Source organism: Lampetra planeri, chromosome 43, assembly GCF_965212315.1.
Source record: "Lampetra planeri chromosome 43, kcLamPlan1.2.h2, whole genome shotgun sequence".
NCBI lineage: Eukaryota > Metazoa > Chordata > Hyperoartia > Petromyzontiformes > Petromyzontidae > Lampetra > Lampetra planeri.
This window is the reverse complement of record NC_136149.1, coordinates 6902725-6924513: the sequence shown is the minus strand read 5'-3', so window position 1 is coordinate 6924513 and position 21789 is coordinate 6902725. Positions and strand designations below refer to the sequence as shown.

Sequence of the window (21789 nt, the reverse complement as noted above, 5' to 3'; positions counted from 1 at the left end):
GTCACACCGTTGCAGCACTTTTCCTTGAAAAATGTTTGTCCTACGCCGTGAAGTAGAGGCTCCTTTCAACTGAAAAGAAACAACGACGCATGATGTTGATGGTGAATCGTGTACAGCCGATAATTGTCAACCTCTAACAAAAATCTACGGGTGATGAATGTCAATGTATTATTTGGGTCTTTCGGTAAAGCCACGTAGATGGGAAAATAAAAATATCGCGACGTTTCGATCGTAATACAAGCAATCGTCAGCAGGTGAAAAAAAATGTTCTTCCATTGATGACGATTGCTTGTGTTGCGATCGAAACATTGTGATTTTTTTTTTCTGTCTACCTTGCTTTACCGAAAGACCCAAAGAATCTGAATTCCTGCAGTCAAGAAAGCTTTAAGTCAAGATTTAAATGTCAACGTGCTAATTGATATGAGTCACTGGGTGGTGGAAGGCATAAACTTACTCAAGCTTCGGATCCCTTCTGCAACACGGTTTTATTGGCGATTTGCAGTTTAGAAAAACTCCCATTTGTACAATGGCTGGAACCATTTTTCACCTTATTAAAATGAAGAGTCGAAGGAGAGAGGGATGATTACCACGCTGGATTGGTGTTCCCAACAAGCTGGTTGTTTGAAGAACCTTTGCGGAGTCACCGCGAGCAACTGGGGCCCACGTGCCGTCGTGAATGCCGAAAGCGGCCTCTGTGGTCGCTTGAAAGAAGCTGCGACGTTGCCGCCCTCACTGTTGCCCGTCGGGTATCTCTATCCACAGGTTTGATGAGGAGCTCGGCACCGCCCTGGTGGAGGAGGGCGATTGGAGCCCCGTGCTGGCTGAGCTCAAGGGACAGCTGTACCTGCACGCTGGCACCCTGCTGCTGCAGATGGCACGGGACCGGCTGGCAAACTGGAGGGCAGTGGTGGACCAGGCTGCCCTGTGCTACATGCTGTCCTACCAGGCAAGTGCCACTTGTATCATGTGACGGGGTACAACGTGACACGGCATCAACTTGTGCAGTGTCTCAAAAGCTACCGCAACCCTAGACTCTTCACAAAGCTTTGCTTAAAACAGAGTAACAAAACATCGCGTTGTAAACCTTTTAAAGCTTCTATATTATTAATTACTATTTCAAGACAATCAGCTAAACCTGAAAAACACTTCCATATTAATGAAACCAACTATATAAGACCTTAAGACTTAATGTAAAACCAAAATCTCGTCAAACTACGACATGGTTGTGCAGGTTGAATGAGGACTCGCAAAGTCGAGTGAGTCATCGGGGATTTGATTTTGTGGCTTTTCGGCACGCGCTGCAGTGAGTTTGTGGCTTGGCTGAGACGCTGCGTGCTGCCGTGTGCTGCGGCAGGTTGACCGTATCGAGCTGAAGTCCAAAAGCAGGGTGGTGACTGGGCAGGACATGGACAGCCTCTCGTGCGATCGGCTGAGCCAGGCAGGTGTGTGTAACCCGCTGGTTAAGCGTGGTGGTGATGGTGGTGATTGTGGTGAAATGAGCTTAATTATAATGTAAATAGTTTATTTCATGCTGACTCCGATGCTTTTAACTGTTGTAGCGTGTGTGCCAGAGTTATAAATGGCAACTCGGGCACACACGAATGGAACGTTCTTTTACTTGATGCCCATAACTTCCACAGTGGCGCCGCGACGTGTACACGTGCGAGTTCAAGTACTATAGCAGTCGTACGCGCGGGTGCGCTTGTACATGCTACGCGCACACGTATGCATACGCCGCGCTTGTGTCCGTTTGCCCCACGCCCGCCCCGCAGGCCACATGCTGGTGACGCTGTGCGAGGGAAAGCCGGAGGACTACCTGGTCCAGGTGGCGGAGTCGCTGGCTGGCCCTGCTGGGCAGGATGCCCTCGTGAAGGCCGTGTACGCGGGCCAGCCGCCACCCTGCTCGCTGCTGGCGTCGGACGATATCCCCCAGCAGCTGCGCACGCATGTCCCTGACATGCACCGGCTGCTCGACTATGACACGGGTACTGCCGCTGATGGCCTTGGTCCCGTAGATTTGAAGTCTCGTGCTTAGAGCTCGAGACCAGGATAGAATCGTATTTGCAAGAGTGAGCTGGGTCACCGAAGTGACAAATGGAAGAATAAATAAATAATCTGCAAATATTACAGGAACATACATTAACTTTCAATGATACATTCTCTGTAGTGCAAGTTGGCTTGGGCAGATCATTTTATGTTGATCATAGCACGATTACAATTAAGTTACAAACATTTTTACAGATAGTGACTGTTATTATACTGATGTATAAACAGACGTGGATATATGTGAAATACAATTGCAAGTGAATTTATGAAAACAAATTGACAGTTTAGCATCCTATGGTGATTTAGATGGGAGACTTAACTGAGGACACATGTTTGAAGCGATGGGATTTGAGGTGTTTCGTGAATAAACACAGAACAAGTGAGATCCGTGTTCGTTTTGAGGGTTTTGGTTCCAAATAAACACCTTGGATTAGGTAAGGGACCGAGTTATGTGCGTGTGTGTGTGCGTTAAATGTTAACTTGGCCCAGTAAACCTCCCTCCGAGTTGGAAGTGGGTGAAAAGTGATGACCGATGTTGGACCGGGAATCGCCCTCCTTTCAAGCATTTTCTGGCATTCCGTGTCGTGCTGCCGGTGCCAGGTGCGGTGGCGGAGCATGGCGGGGACCTGCAGCAGCTGGTGTGGCTGTCCCTGATGTGGTACGACTCGTCCGAGCCACGGCCCGACCACCTCAAGTGGCTGTCGCCACTCTTCCCCAAGATGAGGCTGGAGACGGAGCGGCTGGAATCGGACTCTGGGGAGACCACGGCTCTTTTGGATATGGAGGTGACAGCGTCGTTGCCGCTCGTCGTTTTGACGACGCGTCAGTTTGTTGATTTTTTTTTTTAATCTGGGCCAACGAGAGAGTGGCCGAGTGGTTCGGAGGTCCAGAGCGGTAAGCTGGCACTGCTGAGATTGGGTTTCGAAATGCGGGCAAGCCGCCTGTGATTAAACTGGGTTGGTGAGTTGATGTTGCACACAAAAAACCCCATAATTTAATTTATTACTGCAGTTTAATTGGACTGAAGTTCAGCTCCGAGAATTAAAATATTGTCACGACTACCGGAAGATGAAATGTGTTCTCATTTGCAAGGAGGTTTGGAAAGTGCTGCCCCGCTACTGTTCGTGGACTCGGGGTCATTTGAAGGAATCTCCGAGGTAGTTCTGCGGGATCCACGCCCAAGTGCTTTTCTCTGACACGAAGGGTTTTACACCGCTCTGCTAGAGGGGTGAATCGCCTGTGGGTGAATAGTTGTATGCCTAGTTGTCACAGGAAAGCGTGCCACCGCGAGGCTCTCTGTGCCGGCATTTGCTCGTGCAGTAACTGTTAGATCCGCCGAGATTTTGGACTGCGGTTCGCATCCAACAGCAGTGCCACAGCGTTTGTTTGCTGTGCCCGGCAGGTGTTCTTGCTGGGCGTGACGTTTGCAGCGAATGCCCAGCTCGGGGAGAAGATAGAAAATCTGCGCCGAGCCGACGAGCCGCGACTGAGCCCACTGCCACTGTGTCGCCTTCTCATCAGCGATCGGCAGAGGCAGTGGTGGCAAGCGGTGCACAGCCTGCTCAACAGACAGGCGCAGTGAGTGGCCATGCACTCCTTCACGCACTCTCCCGCTTGTGCGTGACGCTTTCCCACGGGGACACGTCACGTACGAGCGTTAGTTTGTCAAGCAGGAACGCACATTTGTACAGCCCCAATGGCAATCCATTGCGAGAGTGTCGTCTTTTACCATACTTCACAGCGCTGGTCAGCGCCGGTGGGGAAGGCTGGGAGCGTGGATTTGGCAGTATAGAACAGCAGTGGATTTTGCTGCATTGCCCATTGCTAACAACTTTATTTGGATGTACATCTGGAATCATGTCCTGTTTTTCCATCATATATCCATAAAGGAAAAAAAAGTAGTCCAATAATTTAATATAGTATTTTTCCGCATATAGCCCGCATACGCATATACCCCGCAGACACATATACCCCGCAAAAATAGCGTTTTGGGTAAAACTAATTTCAGATAGCCCGCACTTCCATATACCCCGCATGCATTCATATCTTTAACGTCGTTATCGCAGCTTAATTCCATCATATTAATACGAAGTTTACATTTGTAATACATTCCACTATCAATTGTTAACATTAAAATCATAACGTGCACAAAGAAAACAAACTAACCGGAAACGAGTGAACTTAAAACAGTAAGTAACTAACAAAAATAAATATCCAATAAATAAGTAACACTTAACTGGTAGATAAGTACAGTTTCAGCACTGGTAGATTGCGCACTGCGCAGACAATAGCGGCACTACGGTAACGCCATTGCCTCGCCCCCAACCACCTCTCTCTCCCCCCAGCTCTCCCGTGGCCGCTAAACAAAGTGCACCCACTTCAAACATTGTCGTTTCATTGTACAAACAATTCGAATAATTTAAAACGTGATTCCATGTGCAATTTTAGTGTGAGTGGTTTATTCAGCAGTGCTTTAGTCAAACGTAGTAAGTGTTGCATAGTCGATAGTCCTACCATGAAAAAATTAAATGAGTTATGATGACATGTCACACGTGTAAAATATTTTTGGGATAGCCCGCACCTCCATATACCCCGCAGGGTCTTGTTTTGTTTGTAAGAAGTGGTACACCCCGCGGGTTATATGCCGGAAAATATGGTAATTTTGAGCCATGATGTATTCACTGCATGATTATGGTCTCCCAGCCCATCACCATTGCTCACGCATTGACCAATCTTTCGCCCTGTCTCAACGGTAGTGAAATAAAAATCAACGCAGCGTAATGATTACAGTAAAATATTTCGGCGACAATTGACAACTTTGAAAGAGCAAGTTACTCAAAAGAAAATGGATACAAATGTTGATAGGGGCAGGGCATGGAAGTGCGGTCAAACAGTTTCAGTTTCATTTATTTGGTATAGCCCTGCGAGCCATTCGGCTCTTGAATCGGGTGCGACCGCAACAAACAAAAACATGAACAAGAAAACATCTTAAAGTGACTATGCGCAAACAGAAAAATCCAGGAAAAAAACTGCAAAGTCTTCCAGACACAACAGCACGGTGTTGCGACCATGACGGTGGCGGTGTGTCTGTGTGCAGGCCGGGCACACTGGCCAAGCTGAGGCTGAGGGTCCAGCAGGAGCTGCCGGTGCTGCGCGCACACGAGCGGCACGGGCTGCAGCCGGCGCTGCTCGTCCACTGGGCCGACACCCTCGTGCGCAAGGTGACGGCCGCACCACTGCAGCTTTTGCAGCCAAGAAAGGAACAAGCGAGGGAAATTATTTTGTACGCTTTCCAACGTGCGTTTGTACCCTGGACGTTTTTCATTGGCAAGGCGCGACGTTGCCTTCAGAGGTCGCACAACGGGGTGACGTCGCACGGTGCGTGACGTCGCAGGTCATGTGTTTTAACGTCATTGGGAGAGGAATGCGGGTATGCACTAGTAGCAAGCTGCCGTTGAGTACAAGCGCCTGTTGGAAAGCGTTGCGTAATCCGTGCGTCTGCATGATGTTTCTTGTACTGGTTTGCGTCGTCTTGTAACGAAAGCGGTTGCTTTAAAGCCGCTCGCGCCGCGCACACGCGCATCGTCGCACCGCTTGCATGCAGGGCAGCGCGCAGAGGAGCAAGGCGGCCCGGCGGGACTACGTGGCGCGCGGCGCCTACTACTGGGAGAGGGTGCTCCCCTTGCTGCAGCTGGCACGCAAGCACAAGGACATCCCCGAGCCCATCGAGCCGCTCTTCTGGCACTTCCACAGCCGTGACATCCAGGTATGCGCCGCGTCGTCCCCGTCGTCGCAGGCAACGCCATCCTCATGCGGGAGCTGCTGCGGGGTTCGGGGACCGTGGTGAAATTTGTCGAGCGTTTCTTTTGGTCTTGCGGGCTCTGCCCTCCTGACGACCGCACTCGTGTGAACGTGTCGCTCGGCAGCCGCAAGAGGCTGACGCGTTCATCGCATCGGCAAAGCTGGCGCTCGGGACGCTGTCGCTTGTGCGAGAAGAATACGACGATGCGGTGATGAGGTTCGAGACCGTGGGGACCCCGCTGGCCTTCTGGAACTGTGCCCTGGTACGCTGCCACACCCATTGGTCGCATGCTTGCCCCTTGTATTGAAATGGATGAGTTTATTTTGTAACCAGCTAAGAGCTCAGTAAATTTACACAATCTAACCCAAAAACCTGTATTATGGAGCTAAGAGCTCGTTGAGAGCTGTCCCATTTGCAACGGAGACCTGGGTTAACAATGGCACACGATAAATACCAATGCATAAAAACAATGTGGTGAATACGATTAGAAAAATAATACAATAGCATGATGATGCATGCATTCATTTGTATTTCAATGAGTAGAGACCCCTGTTGCTCTGCGCAAAAAACAAGAACGGTAGTTTTCATAAGCTTCTCATAATCCTGTGCTCGGACCACTACAAGTAATCTGCTCTTTTAAGTAAGATAATTAAATTTTTTGTAATATTCTCCTAGGATTAAAAATGTTCTGGAGAAAGAATTACATTTAATAGAAGCACACATTAAATGTGAAAGCAATTTTAAATAAACAGTGTCAAATCTTGGGTGTGGCTATTATATGTCTTCTGAACTTCTTGCACCGTTTCAATTCACTGATTATTTGCTCCACGGAAAATCCGATTTATCCAGCTTAGCCAGCTTGTTTCCACAGGGGAGGAGCCGTGTAAGCATAGGAAGGGGGGCCCCGAAGTTTGTAGTGGAGGGTCCCTGGTCGTGTAGGGCTTTACAGGTCAGGAGACCGACCTTGAATGCGATGTACCATCGTTTTTTTACCTTTGTGAATACAGGGACACCTACTTACGATAATTCGACTTGGGAACTTTCGGAGATACGAACAAACTTGTCTGTATTTCCAGTTTCCCGTTCAGATGGCAGTGGTGGCATCTACATCTGCAGAACATGAAGAACCAGTGGCATCTTCCTCTACAGGAGATTATACAACTTTTAAAGCCACTCTCCGTATTCAGTGTACGTGCCGTACAACATGTTTGGAATCGACAGGAGTAAAGTTAGACTTGCAAACAGACCTGGAACCTAACTCGTTCATAAGGAGATGAGTCCCTGTAAACCGTAAACCCCCGAAGAACCCATGCAGAACAGGGAGGGAAAGTACAAACTCCAAACAGAGAGAAGCCCGAATCAGGAATCCAAACCAGACCCTTCTTGCAGTGAGGCACAAAGTGTTATCACTGCGCCACCCGACCTCCCGTAGGTCGTGCAGCCTGAACCTCGGCACTCTGCTATCTGCAACTCTGATTTCAGGAGCAGGGAGTTAAGAACCTCTGAGCAACAAAATCCACCGCAACACCGTTGTGAATGATGATGATGTGAATTATGTGACCAAGGATGTTGTCTTGCTGCTCGGTGTAGCTTTTCCAGAGCCTGGCGGAGGACGCAGACCCCGGTGGAGAGGAGACGGATGGCCCGGAGGGAGAGGCGTGCCGGGCGCAGCTCCGAAAGGCCGAGGGATACCTGCTCAGGATCATGCGCATGCTGCCCGAGCACGACTGGGACGCCCCTGCGGAGGACGGCGAGGTGCCCGCACGCCACACGCCACACGACAAACAGCCTCGTGGCCAGAAATGAATTAGTTAATACATTCCTTAGTCTGTCTCGTTTGCACAGTGTTCTCCATTAACCTCGGTGTATTGATCTAATTTGCGTATAATTGCACGAATTGTATGCAAAATAAATTCTTGCACGGTGCCGATACATGTATCGTCTTGAAGTCAAAAGTGATCTTAATTGATAAATGAATGCTTTGCTACATGTCTAGTCTTGAGCGGAGTGTGGTTGACTGCTTGGGTTAGAACCACTGGCAGAGATGAGGTTGTGGCAGTGTCATCTGGAGGGGAGCAGTGGCTGTCTGACTTGTGGGTCCCCACATGTTCTGCGTATCCACGTGTGTGTGGGTATGGGGAGCAGTGGCGTAGTGGTTAGTGCACTGCACTACAAACCCGGCGACCCGAGTTTGATTCCCGCTCACAGGCTACATTGGTGACTTATATCAGAGTTGGTCCTGGTCCTCCCCTCAGTCGACTCTGCTTTATAATTGAGTACCTGGTGCGGTGAGTAAACAGCAGCTGGGGAGATGAAGGCGGTCGGGCGTGGTGCTGAACACCCACCCTTTGTGTGCCGTGCTGGCCTTCCTAGGTGCTGGCAAATGGCACTTACCCCAACAGTTTGTTAAAGGCTTTCGGGGGATATTTGTCTTTGTGCGGCCGACACCACAGCAGACCGGGGTGAGCGTGAGCTCCGTGCGCGATCTTCTGGATGCGCTGCGAGCACGGCTGGAGCAGTCCCGTGTCGAACCGAACGGAGACATCACCAACGGTGGCGACCTCGGCAACAGCAGCGTCGCCGCCTCCATGCGGTCATCGGCCTCGCCCGCCAAGGCCACCACCCTCACCTCTCCACTCAAGAGCATTCTGGTAGGCACCACCCCCCACGCGTGCGACACGTTGCGCGGTCGTGATCAGTTGCGAGCCGGTGGTGAGACGGTGAGGTTTGGCGCTGAGTCGTTGTCGTGTGTGGCGTTGTCTGTGTGCAGGGCTCCCCGCGGACCTCCCCTCGTTGGGCCCAGCAGCAGACGCACCTCCTGGAGACACTGTGCCACCAAGTGCAGGGATTGCAGGCGAGTAAGCCAAGTGCAGCCGTCACAGAGTCATAGTGGTTTCCTGCTCCGATTATGATTTAGGTGATGCTCATCTCCTGTTTATACAGCTCCGCAGAGCCAGTGGTGGAATTTCTACATTACTATGGTGGGGGGGGGGGGGGGGGTGAGTCTCCATAGGACAACCATTGTTGACTTCCGCACAGTGGCCTGCCTATGATCCATCCTGGGTTTAACCAGTCTGGATTGTGTGAGGCGTTCGCACATTCTTAAAGGTCTGGATACGGTCCCCATCATACATGAGCTTCTCCGGCAGGTGAGGCTGCGTTGGCTGGGTCATGTAGCCTGCATGCCTAGCCACTGCATGCCCACACAACTTCTGTTTGGCTGGATAGAGTGATCTTAATTAGCACAGTACGGGTGAGAAAAGATGAACTGATGTAGTACGGAAGGATGTGGAGCTGATTGGACTTGCAGATAATTGCGACTTGCAAATAACTGGTACCAGCGGTGGCGATATTGGCATCTGTGTAGGAGGCTCATGAAGGACGCTATTGGGCAGTTGGAGGCAGTCGCCCTTCAGCAACAACGCTCAAAATGACGAGCAGAGTGCCGGGCGGCTAAAACGTAGCAAGTTGGCACAGACGTTTTTTAACCTTCCCCTGCCCCTCCGTTTAGCACGGTTGGCTTCGTACAGTGCGAAAGAAGTTCAGCATACAGACTTACGTAGGGAGCCACAGGTGGTCGATCTGCCAGTCAACCCAACCAAGCGTCTGTCCCATGACCTGCTAGTCGGCCTTTAACACTTCACGTGGCCTCAAAGTGCACCTAGCTTTGCTAAAACGCCATGGCAAATGTTGTTGCATGCGTGTGCCAACGTGTGTGTGTGTGTGTTCCCGTTGGCAGAATGTGATGCGTGGCCTGCAAATGGGGACGCCTGAGGGCGCGGGTGGCGTGCAGTCCCGCATGCACATGGTCATGGAGGGTGGCTACCCAGCTGAGACGCTCGCCGACTCGTATCAGGCGCCCGCCTCCTTCCAGCAGGGCGTGCCTCTCACGGGTACAGCTCATTAATCGCACACACCTCATCCAGCCTGACCCCAGCACCCGCAGTCTGGCATTGCCTTCACATGCAGCTTGGCGCCACATGTCTTGAAATCCCACCTGGGTGTTTGAATGCCATTATATTGCAAAGGGGTTTGTCCCTTAATACAAATCATCGGGCATAAGGGTGACACAGTGGTAGGTGACAATGGTGCTTTACAACAAGAAGGACCTGGGTTTTATTCCCAACCTGGATTTTGTGTTCTTTCCCTCATGGGTTTCCTTGCTCGTGCAAGCGAATGGGTCAATTATGCTCGTGGTGGCAAATTCACTGATTGGTGTCTCTCATACGCTGATGATATTCACTCAGCTGTGAGTGAAACCGCCACGTCTGAATGGGATGCACTGACGAGAAAAAGACAAAGGTCCCCCATATAGCCTTAACAGACTGTAGGAGCAAGTGCTGTTGGCAAGCACCGATGAAGGCGGGCACGACACACAACGGGGTAGGTGGCCAGCACCACGCTCGACCTCCTTCGTCTACCCAGTGGCGATGTTTACACACCGCACTATGTACTCATTTGAGGCTGAGTCCACCTAGGGGAGGCCCATGATCGACTCGGATAATAGTCACTGGCATTGGCCGTGGGAATGAATGGAACTCAGGTGGCCGGGTTCGTCCCGCAGCGCTACGCTACCACTCCCCCCGTTCACACGCACGCCTGCTTGCGTGTCTCTCCCCAGTGTCGACAGGAGGAACGTCGGCTTTTTACAACCAGTCTCCCGGCTACAACACACAGTACCTGCTACGTACCACCACTCCTGCCAAGGTACCCACCAGCTTTTTTTCTTCAACTTATTTCGTGTGGTGTCAGAGTTGATTGGCAGCATCTGTGTGTTCGTGTTGAGGTTGGTGAGTAAGCCAGTGGACGGTTTCAGGAGAAGCCTTGTGGTGAATATCTCAAATGCTGCTTGCTGCCAGAGAAAGATGGAAGCGGACAGTGGCATAGCTGTGTGGTCCGTGCATTGAGACTGGTGACTGCATTCTGCGCTCTGGGATATTCTTTTAATTGTTCATCAGTGGAGGTGGAGCTAGCTACGTCTGCCATGCAGTCTGATGCAGTTCATTGCAGGAGATTGTTTCCTGGCTAAATTGAAACCTGGGGGGGGTGGGGGGGAGGTGCTTCATGTCGGGTTTGTAATTTTAAGTGCTCGGCAGGTGCATCGTAATTGTCTCATTGTCCCTGTGTTTGTTTCCCTGGCAGCACCCCAACATGTACAGCGGGATCCCGCGCCTCACACCGCAGCAACAGCAGCCACCGCAGCAGCAGCCACAGCCCCCCCCGCACGTCTACTCGTACCAGCAGCCCCCTGCGAGCACGCCCCCCGCACCCTCCTCGGCCCCACGCATCTACCCCCAGGACGTGTTCAGTGGCTCTGGCTACCCGCACGGCTCTGCTTACGGCTACGACTCGGCGGTGTCCAGCAGCGTGCTGTCCCCCTACGGCAATCAGTTCTACGAGCCCCCAGCCACCAGCAACCCGGCGCTGCCCGAGCCAGGATTTTTCACCATGCCCCCGGCCAACCGCGTGCCGGACGCACCCAGAGCTGTGGCGAGCCCCAGTCTGCAGGGCCAGCCGCCCGGGCAGTTGATGCAGCAGCAGCAGCCCGCATTCCAGTTCAGCAACAATTTCCGGTCGGATGACGGCGATTATACGTTCTCTTCGCCGGTGGGAAGGCAGGGTCCGGCTGGTTCGCTGACCACGGGTACGCCCATCAAGATGGAACAACTGCCACAAAACGCCTCGTCACACGGCAAGCCCTTTCCTCCCTCGTCCTCCCAGGCCGGGCCCCCTCCGAGTTTGTCTCAGGCCACCGCTCCGTACTTCGATGTGAAAGCGCTGTCTGGGATGTCTTTCGCCGACCTCGCTGCACAGAGTTTGGACAAGGAAGTCGGGTTTGGCCAGACCACGGGCAGCACAACAAACACCTTTACCTTCAAGGACCGGGGAAGGCCGCTCTTCCAGCAGTCCACTCCCGCAAGGGGGGATGATGGCAGCGACGGTGAGGTGGACAGCGTCCTTGGGGAGGAAGATGGGCCACACTTTGAGCCCGTTGTTCCGCTGCCGGACAAGGTGGAAGTGAAAACGGGAGAAGAGGACGAGGAGGAGCTGTACTGCAACCGCGCAAAACTATTCCGATTCGACGCCGACAGCAAAGAGTGGAAAGAGCGCGGAGTTGGCAATTTTAAGATTCTCTGTCACCTTGTGTCAGGGAAGCTGCGGGTGCTGATGCGGCGCGAGCAGGTCCTGAAGATCTGTGCGAACCACTACATCACGACCGAGATGACCCTGAACCGCAACGCCGGCTCCGACAAGTCCTGGGTTTGGCACGCACTCGATTTTGCCGACGAAGTACCAAGGCACGAGCAGCTCGCGATCAAGTTTAAAACGGCGGAGGAGGCGGTCGTTTTTAAAACCAAATTTGAGGAGGCACAGCAGCTGCTGAAAAATGTTGTGAGTGATGGTGACGAAGGCGATAAACCTCTGGCTCTCGTGAAAGGCCCTTCTAAACAAATCTATTCTAAATCGGCTCGAGCCGGAAGTCAAGCTCCTGTCTTCAAGATGATCCCGGTGGGGTTCGGCGCGAAGTTTGAGAAAAAGGAGGGCGAGTGGGACTGTTCGGTGTGCGTGGTGAGGAACAAGCCCGATGCTGATGCGTGCATCGCCTGCCTCAGCGCAAAGCCTGGAGGAGGGGACAGGCCGGGGCAGACGCCTGCAGCGTTTGCACCTTCTGGCTCTGGGAGCAGCGCCTCCTTTCCCGACTTCAAATTCAGCACTATCTCCGCAAGAAACGCTGTCGAGTGTCCTGGGTCTTTGGCACTTGGCTCTGCTCCCGATTTTCGATTTGCTTCATCAAGCCTGCCTTTCAAGTCCACTCAAGATAACAAAACACCTGCCGTGGCGTCGCCTGCGGTTTCCGGCAAGGGGTTCGGTGCACAGTTCGCAAAGAAAGAAGGACAGTGGGATTGTGAGATCTGCGTCGTTCGGAATGACAGCAGCGCCACGTCGTGTGTTGCCTGTCAGACCCCCAATCCCGGAGCCCCTCCAGAGAGCAATACGTTCACCGAAGGCCTCCCGTCGCTCACCGGGGTGACGGCTTTTCAATTTGGTTTACCGACAGAGAGCGACAAGCAAGGTTCCGGCTTTATGCAAGCAGCGACCAGCTTTGCTTTTGGGATGGGCTCTGACGCAGCCACCGGATTCAGCTTTGGTATCGCAACTGGAAACAGCGCTGCCAGCAGCACGGCCAAGACCATTCAGCCAGGGTCATTTAGTTTTACCCAGGCCTCCGCAACCACTCCCTCTTCGGTGGAGAGCTGCCACCAAGCTCCTGCTTTCCCGAAGCTGCTGGGATTTGGTTCCCAGTTTTCCAAGAAAGAGGGCGAGTGGGACTGTGAAACATGCGCAGTTCGTAACAAACCTGAGCTTGCCGCGTGCGCTGCCTGTCAGACGAGAAAACCGGACGCCACCACAAGCATTCCACGTGTGGCAGAGAGCAGCCAAGCCCCTGCCGTCAGGAACCTAACAGGATTTGGTTCGCAGTTTTCCAAGAAAGAGGGCGAGTGGGACTGTGATACTTGCGCAGTTCGTAACAAGCCTCACCTTGCCGCGTGCGCTGCCTGCCAGACGAGAAAACCGGACGCCACCACAAGTATTCCACGTGTGGCAGAGAGCAGCCAAGCCCCTGCCGTCAGGAACCTGACAGGATTTGGTTCGCAGTTTTCCAAGAAAGAGGGCGAGTGGGACTGTGACACTTGTGCAGTTCGTAACAAGCCTGAGCTTGCCGCGTGCGCTGCCTGCCAGACGAGAAAACCGGACGCCACCACAAGTTTTCCACGTGTGGCAGAGAGCAGCCAAGCCCCTGCCGTCAGGAACCTGACAGGATTTGGTTCTCAGTTTTCCAAGAAAGAGGGCGAGTGGGACTGTGACACTTGCGCAGTTCGTAACAAGCCTGAGCTTGCCGCGTGCGCTGCCTGCCAGACGAGAAAACCAGGCACTCAACCAACAGAGAAACCTCCAGCACCTTTAACCGGGTTCGGACAACCCAGCTCCGGGTTTGGATCGTCAATGTCTGGTTTCACGTTCGGCACCTTGACTGCCAAGACTGATGAATCTGGCTTCAGCTTTGGTTCGTTGGCTCCTGCGGCTGGCCAGGCGAGCGCTTTTAAATTTGCCACGCAGGAGGGGAAAGAGAGGAAAGGGCCTTGCCAACCAGGGTCCGCATCGCTCCTGCTCAAGATTCTTGCAGAAGATCACGAGAGAGCGGAGGTTCCCAACTCAAGTGGTCCTGTCGGAGGGCAAGGCTTCTCTGGTGCCATTCTTTCAGATTTTAAGCCGATGAGCGCGGACGGATTCCAGGGCTTTTCCGGCACTTCTTTTGCTGATCTGGCAACGGCCCAGCCCCTGGAGTTTGGAAAGAACCAGTCGAGTTTTTCCAACTTTCCCAGCATCGGGAAGGCGCTGTTTGGCGTGACTGCCGATGCCGATACGTCAGGACAGGAGGACTCTAACGAAATGTACAAGACGGAGGAAGACGACGAGATTCATTTTGAGCCCGTGGTGCAAATGCCCGACAAGGTGGACCTCGTCACAGGAGAGGAGGAGGAGGAAGTGTGCTACTCTCAGCGAGCCAAGCTGTTTCGCTTCGACACGGCCGTGTCTCAGTGGAAAGAGAGGGGCGTTGGAGACATTAAAATCCTGCGGAACAAGCAGACGGGCAGAACTCGCATACTGATGCGACGCGAGCAGGTGCTGAAGGTGTGTGCCAACCACTGCATCACCACTTCCATGAGCCTCAATCCCATGAAGGGCTCCGACCGCGCTTGGGTGTGGGTGGCCAACGATTTCTCGGAGGGGGAGCCCAAGGTCGAGCAGCTCGCCGTAAAGTTCAAGACTCCTGACGTCGGCGTCGAGTTCAAGGCGAAGTTCGAGGAGTGTCAGCGGGGCCTGTTGGACATGCCTCTGCAGACACCGCACAAGCTTCTGCAGACGGGCAAGGCCGCGGAACTGATCCAGAAAGCGGAGAAGATGAAGTTTGAGCTCAAGGGCTTCAAGGAGCAGTTCTCCGCCTTGGACAACAAATCCAAGCAGGCGGCAAGCGACGGCCACGCTGTGGTGACGTCCACCCCGACCGGGGGCACGCTGGCGGCCCTGCGGCCGGGCTCGCTGTCGGAGTGCGTTGTCCCCACGCTCGAGTGGGACGACTATGACCTGCGCGAGGGAGCATCCACTTGCGACACCTCTGCGGGCACCTCCCTGCTCCGATCGCCGCCACCGCCGCAAGCGCCCGACAAACCCGACCACGCCGCGTCGTCGGACAAGCTGCCCTTCCGCTTCGGGGAGACGGCCGCCGGCTTCAACTTCAGCTTCCAGCCCATCGTGAGCCCCGGCAAGTCGCCGGGGGGGCACCAGCACCGGAACTCCACCAACGAGGAGAACGAGGAAGAGGAGGAGGAGAGCAAGGAAGAGGATAACCTGCACTTCGAGCCCATCGTGCCCTTGCCCGCGCTGATAGACGTGCGCACGGGAGAGGAGGAGGAGCAGGTGGGGGCACACAGGACCTTCTTTAATTCTCGTGTGGCTCTTGTGTGGCTCTCGTGCTGCCGAGCCGGCACCGCTAACGATTAAACGAGGCGCTGGTCTCAATCCGGTCACCAATGACTGCGCGCAAACAGATCCATCGTTAAATATGGTTCTGCAGAAGTTAATTGGGCCAAAAAAATGTGTATGTCGGTTTTACTCGTGTGTTATATATTATTACTCTGACGTGTAGAGTGGGTGAAAAAGTGCCACCTCCTACTGTTTGTGGACCAGGGGTCAACTTTAAGAGGGTCAGTGGTAGCTCTGTGACATACACTTCCATAGGCTGCTCTCAACACAAACGAGTTGCACTTCTCTGAAATTCGGCTGCATATTTCAACTCGTGACCACGCGATGCCGACAACGCGGTCGGAATTAATTTTTGAGAAGTGATAACAAATCCGTATGTAAGAACGGTCGCGTTGGCTTCGCTTTGCATTGGTCGTCATCGTCGCTCGGAGCTACTTGGGACTGGTCTCGGCCGCCCGATCTCTAACGTTCGACCGTCGGTGCCGCCTCCCCAGGAGGTCTTTGTCCACCGGGCCAAGTTGTACCGCTACGACCGCGAGGCGGCGCAGTGGAAGGAGCGTGGGGTGGGCGATGTGAAGCTGCTGCAGCGGCTGGAGGACGGTCGCGGGCGGCTGCTCATGCGGCGCGAGCAGGTGCTCAAGATCTGCGCCAACCACTGGCTCACGGCCGACACGCGACTCGAGCCCATGCGCGGCTCCGACAGGTACGGCCGCTGACTTGTCGTCATCTGCACCTCGTCCGCACGGCTGTCGCCGCCCACGCCTCATCCACACATTGTTCCCACAAGCTCTCACCAGCGTGTGTAGTGGTGTGTGCAGTGGTGGTTATGGGGTAGCAGTAATATGGCCGTCTGGAGCGCTGTGCTACTAACCCGGCGACCAGCACCAATCACAATTAATTGAACCGGTCCTGGGCCTCCCCTAGATGGACTTGGCCTCAAATTAGTACCTGGTGTGTTCTGGATAACATCGCCAGCACAACCCCCAGGCGGCTGGGTGTGGTGCTGGCCATTTACCCCCCTCGTGCGCCATGCCAGCCTTCATAGGCCCTCGCTAACATCAATTGCCCCAACAGTCTGTTCGGGCAATACGGGCGGTAGTGTGGTGAGGGGGGTCTTTGTCGTGTAGGTAGTTCCGTTGTGAGTACTCGTGCGGGTGCGCGTTCTGCAGGGCGTGGGTGTGGAACGCCCTGGACTCGTCGGACGGCGAGCCGCGGATGGAGCACCTGGCGCTGAGATTCAAGCAGCTGGAGACGGCCGTGGTGTTCCGCCAGGCGGTGCTGGACATACAGGAGGCACAGGAGACGAGGCAGCTTGTCCCGCCGGTCCAGTTTGCGCCGCCGACCCCCACGCGCGTGCTCTCCGTCTCCGAGTCGGCGGAACCCGCCAAGGGAACAGGGCCCGCCGAGGACAACGAGGGGGACGCCATCACCGAGGTCGATGAGCCGTCGTCGCCACCCCGCCCGGAAATGGGCGGCGGCTCGGAGTCGACGCCCAGCCCGGCCAAGTCGGTGATCTCTCCCGCCAAGTTCTCGTTCGGCTTGGAAGCGCTGCAGAGCCTGTTTACGTCCGACAAGCCAGCCGGTGGTGACGCAGGAAAACCCGTCGCTGGGTTTGACTTCAGCACCAATAAACCAGGGCCTACTCTGGCCACGAAATTCACTTTTGGCTCCTCTGGCATGGCCAACGACGCACCTGGTAGTTCGCCTTTCAGTTTCCTGAATTCTGCAGGTAAGGCGACTTTCAGCTTCGAGCCTCAGCGTTCGTCGAAGGAGCCGACCGCAGCTTCAAGTTTTGACTTCACGGCTTCACCGTTTTCCTTCGCACCTCCCGGCGGCGGCGACGGTAGCGATGCGGGGAGCGATGGCGCTCAGTCCTCGCTGGCCACCAAGATTGTCAGCAAAGGCCTCCGAGGGGCCTCCCCGACCACCGCGACCGGCAGTGGCAGCTGCTTTGCGTTTCACCTCCCGCAGCAAGGTAACTGGCTCGCGGATTTCGGAATGCTCGTTGAAATGCACTGGGTGTTCGCGCTTGCGTGCTTCGTGCTCGTTCGCGTCATGCGCCGCGTCAAGCCGTGACGCCGTGTCGGAGCCCCCGCTGGTCCGCCGTGCGTCGTTGGAGTATGCGGCTGCTACTTTGTTAGCAGGAGACTTGGACATATGTGTAAAGCAAGTGTTTGTAGTTTTCATTGTCACCTGGGGAAAGTATAGGCACGTGCCTATCATTTTACCTCAGCTTGCGTAATTGGGCGACCTATACATTTTGATTGTTTACAGCCATTTGATGTCTATGCATACAAACATAAATTATGCAAAAGGCAGCGTGAAAATTTCAGGCAACGATAAACTGCTGTTTTGTTTACAGGGATGCTGTTTTCTAGGTGCTGTTTACATGGGTGCTGTTTACAAGTGCGGTGTTTACATGGACAGTGTTTACTCGCGTTTACAAGCTTAGCCTTGTGTGTGGGGCAATGAGAGCGAATTCACGCTCGTTGTGCTCACCCTGCCATACTGGCGCAGGGGAGCGTTTCACTCGGGCATGTTTTCATCATCCAGTGGTCGAATGTCGTGAGGTGCGCATCCTACTCGGCACCTCTCCTCCGACCTCGCATCCAGAGACTCCCACAGCCGTGCGCCTCCCTGAGCCTTGGTTGCTTGGGGCGGTAGACTCCTGCAGAGTGGAACCCCAGGTGTATGGTCGGGGTTCAAGTTTATTTTGTTTAACCAAGTGAGAACTCAAGAGACCAGGATGAGTTTCCTTTGCAAGAGTCGCCTGGGTGGCCAAAAATCAGAAGCCAAATAAATAGAATGAAGTGCAGTGACATTTAGATTATAAAAAAAATGTAAATCGATGTTAAATAGAAAAACTCCCATGTAGGATGACCATTATAAAATTACAATTAAGTTACAGGAACATTAAACAGTTACAGGATTACTTTTAAACTAATATGTAAACAAATAAGGATATACGAGTCCAATGCAATTGAAAGTGAAATTATAAACAATGGACAGTTTTGCATCAAATTTTAATTTGATATCGGAGAGTAACCAAGGACACGTTTTTAGCGATTTTTTTTTTTAAGCAATGAAATTCCAGATGTTTGGGCCATGAACAAATTTGAGGGGGTGCAGTGTCGTTCACCTGAAGGGCTCTGCCCTCTCATGCCACACAAACCTCCTTGTTTTTGTTTTTTCACACGCACACTGACGGTTGGCCGCAACTCCCCTTCTCCATGTGTAGGTGTTGACTTTAGCCTTTTCAAAGCTAATCCTGCGGCCTTCTGGACCACGCCGTTTCCCCTGGCTAGCGCTGCAGGTAGAGTGGTTGCGCCCACACTGCATGGCGTGCCCTCTAACAGCAACGTGTGCCACCACCACGCGGCTTGCCTGCTGGTTTAACCTACGGCCTCTGGCCCCCTTTCTCTGCGAGGAACTAAAATTTCACTGCAGTTTCTGCGCTAACAGCTGCCCTCCTTCCCGCCAGACGCATGATTGCATGCCCTCTATAATTTTTGGGATTTTTGGCTTTGGTTTTTCACACGTGTCCGATTTGTAAAATCCTCACGTTTGCGTCACCCTTGAAGTTCACATCTCTCATAGTTTAATGCCACGGCAATCCGGGGGTCAACAGGGTAGAGGTGCAAGAGGAGGCTTCCGTTTTGTTAGTTGGGCCATGCCTGTCGGGCCGTGTCAGCCCAGGGACGGCACCAGGACTCGGGCCTATGAGCCCCCAAACCACCCGTGAGCCATGAGGCTTAATGGGCTCAGCCCCCACTCCCCTTTCCCTCGACTTCCACGACCAAATGTTGGATGCCCAGGGAATGATTTTAACTCAATTATTTTTAACAGTGTTTACTATAGATATTGGTTATACTTTTAACTGAAAACCAAATGTTTGCTGTGTATCTAACCACTAAAATGGCCAGAGTTCAACTTGGCAGGGTCAATTGCAGTGCAGGTGCATCTCGCTTCCCCGTTGACTCTGTGACATTGTGACTGGTTCTGAGTTCCCCGTGTCCGGGATCGGTTCGGCCATGTCAAGCTGTGAGAACCGAGCCCAAATTGAGCTGGCGCACAGCTGCCACTGGCCGTGGAAGTGAGGCACCGGTGATTTTTCCTGCCATGGCTCCACGCCTCCGTCCAGCCGCCAGGGGTCACACCACGGTAGCGCGGCGACCGTCGTTCGGTGCCGGCAACGGGGAGTGCTGGCGAAGGGGCCGAGCCTGAGAGACGCTGCACCGGCTGCACAGGCTGCACCGGCCGCTCCGGCTGAGAGAAAACGTGGGCGTTTTGTGTGTGCGACACACTAACACCGCCGCCGCCGCAGGACGAAGCGTGAAGCGCACAGCACCTAACCCCCTCCCCACATCCGCCGCTGCCTCCCGCCATGTTTAACTCGGCAAGAAGTGTTTGTGAACCAGCAGCGTGCGCGCTTTCATGAGGGCTGCGTTTGCGGTGCGAGCGACTGCCCCCTCGCACACGGGCCGCGAGCGATGTCCGCTTGCGCCCTCCGCGCGCTGGTTGGAGTCGCCGCTCCGGATTATTAACTCGGGGGGTTGGGGGGGGGGCGAAATCACAATTTTGTCTAGGCCTGCATAGTCAGTGGGTCAGTGGCCATGTAACCTGTTTCTGAGAGTCTGTACAACTTGTGGTGATTGCATCGCTTCAGAAAATAAACGAGATGCTTTTTGGAAATTGTGGCGTACAATTGAGCATTCCCCGGGACAGCGGCTGTAGCGAACTAGCGTGCGGGATGTGCAGCGCAGATACAATGAGGTTATATCTTGAATGTGTGAATTTGCAGAAATTTTAACTCCAATTTGGTGTGTACATAGAATGTGTGTGTGTTGTACATCGCGTAGCTGAAGGCAGCAAAGTATTAAATGTGGATGTTATGTAGCATCTAAAGACCGCTGTATCTGAAGATGCCATAAACAAGAGGAGGACATGTGTATCATGGGGGGTAGGGGAACCACTGGAAATAGGGAGATGTGTTTAATGTTTAAGACTTCATAGGTATGAGACATGGCACAGCACAGGGGATGTCGAGGCAGCACGGCCCCTGTATGCAAACGGAAGTGCAGAATGATGAAAAAACAAGAATAGGTTTTACCCTTTTTAAATCCTTTATATTAAGTTCACTTGCATGCTTGCTTAGGACCGTGCAAATCTTTAGGTCGTTTTTTAACCCACTTCCCGTGATCCAATCGAGCTGACATTTTCCACACAGACTCGTTGTGCGTGACAATTAATGTTCGTGAAAAAAAATTCCTAAATTTTACACTTTTTAGGACAAAAATATTATATTTAATTACCAATTGCTTAATGCTGCCATGCAATCATCTGACCCATAGGTGGCAGCCATCTCAAGCCAGAGGACGAGAGGACTCTAGCCACCACGCATATAAAGGATTTATAGTGAAAAACTTTGTTTTTACGGGTTATACTTGTTGGCAATTAAACAGGTGTTAAGATGTTCAAACACCAAATATAAACCTTTTGTAAGGGATCAAGTCTGCATTAACCACACATACTTGTGAACATGCGAACAAACATGCTCTGATAATATATGCATAGTCTTTGAAACGGATTGGCCTACACCAGAGACTGCCTTCTTTATGGCCTAGTCTCACCAGTGTCAGACCAGAGAACGCCAAAAGGCGACCAGCACAAAGACAATGCAAGCATCAGAACACTTAGAGCTCGGGTCGAGCAGTTATATCTATTGGACCTTCCATCTATGACGAGAGCAGAACCCGGCAGGAGAAGTGCCCGACAGGCCTACGTAATAATTAACATTTATTTGTAAGGCGCCTTCCAGTAATGTCTCAAGGCGTAGCCGATGGGGAGGATGGATTGATTAGCAGTGTCAAAACCAGCAATGAGACCGAGGAGAACTCTTCTATCTTCAGCAGTTGTATGCCAGTGTTGCGGTCTACTAGCCACAAGTGGGCTTTGGGAGAGTGTTTAGTTTTGCCCTTCCTACGTTTGCAGTGGTTTAGTATATTGCGTACTATTTGTAGTGCTATGAGTGAGGGGGTATCCATAGAGGAGAGAAGCTCTTCCATGACCACACCTGTAGAGCGATGCAACTTGAAATGTATATCTTTATGTAACTAACAACCGAGGTCCGAGTTAATGGACCCAGATGCACATGCGGCACTGTTCCCATGTGTATCTCATCACTTGCATTCCGACACCGGCTAGAATTGGCAAACTTTAAAATTGCTTATAAAACTGATCCTGTTTTTTAATGTCGGCACCTGTTTAGGTAGGCTTACCTTGCAAACGCACACGATGAATGTCACTGGGTTCTCACCTGGGTAAATAAGTTGGTGGGAATGAGGTGGGCTGCGTGGTGCATGGGTGAGTAGCGGAGTTGGGCGAGTTGGCAC

At 52.9% G+C, this 21789-nt stretch overlaps 1 protein-coding gene across 4 annotated transcripts in view; it reads left to right on the top strand.

Moving 5' to 3' along the window:
* The window catches only part of LOC144732665 (E3 SUMO-protein ligase RanBP2-like), a 41708-nt gene that overhangs the window by 7746 nt on the left and 12173 nt on the right, over positions 1 to 21789 (top strand). For 2 of the 4 annotated variants that reach the window (XM_078614213.1, XM_078614211.1), the window contains exons 7-23: positions 763 to 946; positions 1355 to 1442; positions 1773 to 1985; positions 2647 to 2831; positions 3449 to 3624; positions 5144 to 5267; positions 5651 to 5812; positions 5973 to 6110; positions 7439 to 7603; positions 8302 to 8499; positions 8619 to 8702; positions 9588 to 9741; positions 10470 to 10555; positions 10991 to 15331; positions 15892 to 16100; positions 16567 to 17372; positions 18636 to 18710. In XM_078614213.1, coding sequence (XP_078470339.1) covers positions 763 to 946; positions 1355 to 1442; positions 1773 to 1985; positions 2647 to 2831; positions 3449 to 3624; positions 5144 to 5267; positions 5651 to 5812; positions 5973 to 6110; positions 7439 to 7603; positions 8302 to 8499; positions 8619 to 8702; positions 9588 to 9741; positions 10470 to 10555; positions 10991 to 15331; positions 15892 to 16100; positions 16567 to 17372; positions 18636 to 18710 — 7388 coding nt within the window. The remainder of the gene's footprint in view (positions 1 to 762; positions 947 to 1354; positions 1443 to 1772; positions 1986 to 2646; positions 2832 to 3448; positions 3625 to 5143; positions 5268 to 5650; positions 5813 to 5972; positions 6111 to 7438; positions 7604 to 8301; positions 8500 to 8618; positions 8703 to 9587; positions 9742 to 10469; positions 10556 to 10990; positions 15332 to 15891; positions 16101 to 16566; positions 17373 to 18635; positions 18711 to 21789) is intronic. The other 2 variants (XM_078614212.1, XM_078614215.1) reach the window with 2 other exon arrangements.